The sequence below is a fragment of the Onychomys torridus genome, chromosome 12, assembly GCF_903995425.1.
Source record: "Onychomys torridus chromosome 12, mOncTor1.1, whole genome shotgun sequence".
NCBI lineage: Eukaryota > Metazoa > Chordata > Mammalia > Rodentia > Cricetidae > Onychomys > Onychomys torridus.
The window spans coordinates 37,824,058-37,826,981 of record NC_050454.1 but is presented as its reverse complement, the minus strand read 5'-3'; the positions used below and the strand labels follow the sequence as shown (position 1 = coordinate 37,826,981).

At 33.9% G+C, this 2,924-nt stretch overlaps 1 protein-coding gene across 1 annotated transcript; it reads left to right on the top strand.

The window, feature by feature from the left end:
- The first annotated feature begins 1,217 nt into the window (after positions 1-1,217).
- LOC118594124 (olfactory receptor 5AC1-like) lies at positions 1,218-2,138 on the top strand. The gene has a single exon (XM_036203940.1). It carries the CDS (start codon positions 1,218-1,220, stop codon positions 2,136-2,138), a length of 921 nt encoding a protein of 306 aa, XP_036059833.1.
- Positions 2,139-2,924: the final 786 nt, after the last annotated feature.

Genomic DNA, 2,924 nt, shown 5'->3' with positions numbered 1-2,924 from the left:
CCTTTCCATATACTTCTTACCTCTGCTCTATTCCCAATTCATGGCTTCTTTTTCTTTAATTGTTGTTATTCACACACACACACACACACACACACACACACACACACACATATATTCCTAGTTTTATAAATATATTTATACATAATTAGTACATAAAAACAATGTTCTCAATTTATATAATGTACTTTCATGTATGTGTTTTCAAGGCCATTTAGTATTGGATAACTAATCGGTATGTTCTTCCAAATAGAAGACTGTTTTTCCCACTCAGCATTCCTTATTTGCATGAAGCCATTTGTTGCAGAGTTGTGGCTTCTTTTTTATATTCTAACTTTGATAATCCCTTTTGTACTGTTATAGGAGCAACTGGAGAAATGCCACAATCTTTTTAGAAGCATGTGTAATTAAACTATTAAAAGACATTGTCAGTTGAATGCTTTATAGAACTGGCAAGTGTAAGAACAGTTCTTGAATTGATCTTTAATATGCAAACAAATCACTAGTGTATGTATGAGCATGTGTGTTTCCTCTTATAACAGTTATTTTAACTTCTTAGTTACATCACCTCAGTTTTGATTCTATGTCATAAGCTAAGAATGGCAGTATCATAATATAGAAGATATCAAATAATTAGTTTCCTAAATGAGCCAATCATTGGTCAATATAATTTTATAGAAGAAATTAAAAACATTTGTCTGAAATAAGAGTTTTATTTATTATCATTTTGTTTGTCTTAGGAAACAATGATATATTTTATTAAAGCTAAATTTTTTTTGTTTTTGTTATTCAGTATAAAGAATGTAAGCAGTAGTTGAAAAACTGATTATGTGGTTTTGTACTTTTATCAGTATTGTTTAAAGTAACTGTAGTGCATATGCATTAAGTAATTTCCATTCCTACTTGGGGATAAAACATTAAAGCTATCTATATAACTTAGAGTGACTATGACAGTACTCTAAGACCTTATTGGTGTTTTTAGGCTATTCCTTAATATTTCTCATAAAAAATATCATTAAAATTCGCTGTACCTCAAAATCATTCTAAAAATCTTTGTATGTTAAGTGTATTTGTAAAAACAAATATTCCATACTCACATGGATTGATTAATGATTATCTGAGAGATAAGATGTGATGCTGACATCAACTCCATCTTATTTTAATCTTGCTCATTATTTATTCATCTAAATCTCTTTTCAGTGAGCAGCCTGAGGGATGTTATGGAGGTAAACAAGACCCAGCTGACTGAGTTTGTTCTCAGAGGAATAACAGATCGTCCAGAGCTGCAAGTGCCCCTCTTCCTGGTGTTCTTCTTCATCTATGTCATCACCATGGTGGGCAACCTTGGTTTAATCTTTCTCATCTGGAAGGATCCCCATCTTCACACTCCTATGTACTTTTTCCTTGGAAGTTTAGCCTTTGCAGATGCCTGTACTTCATCCTCAGTGACTCCCAGGATGCTTGTCAATATCTTAGACAGGGGTAGAATGATTTCCCTCTTTGAATGCATGGCCCAATATTATGTTTTTGGATCCAGTGCAACTACAGAATGTTTCCTCCTGGTAGCAATGGCCTACGACCGCTATGTAGCCATATGCAACCCTCTGTTCTATCTTGTGGTGATGTCCAACAGAGTGTGCACTTGCCTGATAAGTGTTTCATACATAATTGGTTTTCTGCATCCACTTGTCCATGTAGGATTATTGTTTAGATTAACATTTTGCAAGTCCAATATAATAGATCATTTCTACTGTGAGATCTTGCCACTTTATACGCTGTCTTGCACTGACCCATCTATAAATGCATTAGTGGTTTTCATTTTTTCTGCTGTCATACAAGCTATTACCTTTATGAGTATCATAGTCTCCTATGCCTGTGTCCTCTTTTCTATCCTGAAAATGAAGACTGAGAGGGGCAGAAGCAAAGCCTTCTCCACCTGCAGCGCCCATCTGCTCTCTGTCTCTTTGTTCTATGGCACTCTTTTCTTTATGTATGTGAGTCCTGGGTCTGGGCCAAGTAAATATAAGGATAAGATATATTCTCTGTTCTACACTATTGTGATTCCTCTGCTAAACCCTTTTATTTACAGCTTAAGAAACAAGGAAGTTTTAGGTGCTCTGAGAAAACTCATAGAGCCATAAATGCTTTTCAGAAAATTATTTGGTGTTTAATATTTAAATACATCAAAATTTCTAATCTTGTATTATCACCTATAGTAGGCTAATATACTGCTAAATAATGAAATGTAATTAGTCTGTGTTATTGTCATAGAAATATAGATTTCCTAATCATTAATGCACACTTTAAAGGCAGATATCAATTATTTGTTATTTTAAATCCATACAGATAGATTAAAATTAACTCAGCAAATTAAATCACTTTGTAACATAACAAACTTTAGTGTTTACAGATGTACAAATTTTAAGAGTAGTTTGAATTTCTATTTGCAGAGGAAATCCTATATTTGTATAAATCCTTTGTTTAAAATCCATTTATACTCTCCAAAATATGCCCAATATGTTTTACTACTTTTAATGCATGTTTATTTAATGTTTAAAAGTGGCAAATGTAAGCTTATTTGTCACAGTTACAGGAAAACATATATTCCATATTTGCTGCTCAGAAAGTTTTGATTTTAAGTGAAGCCCTTAATCCATGTGGTAAATTTACTTATTGCTCACAGAATGTGTGTGTGTGTGTGTGTGTGTGTGTGTGTGTGTGTGTGTGAGAGAGAGAGAGAGAGAGAGAGAGAGAGAGAGAGAGAGAGAGAGAGAGAGAGAGATATGGAGGCCAGAAGAACATATAAGTTATCTTGCTTTCTCATTCCAAATTAGTGATTTTGAGACAGGATCTCTCACTTAATGTCAGGGTCCTGTTCAGCAAGTCCCAGTGATACTCTGGTCTGGTCTCCAGCCCTTACTATGCTT

Excerpts from the sequence above, each read along its gene's own strand:
- LOC118594124 (XM_036203940.1), top strand. The coding sequence starts at position 1,218 with ATGGAGGTAAACAAGACCCAGCTGACTGAGTTTGTTCTCAGAGGAATA.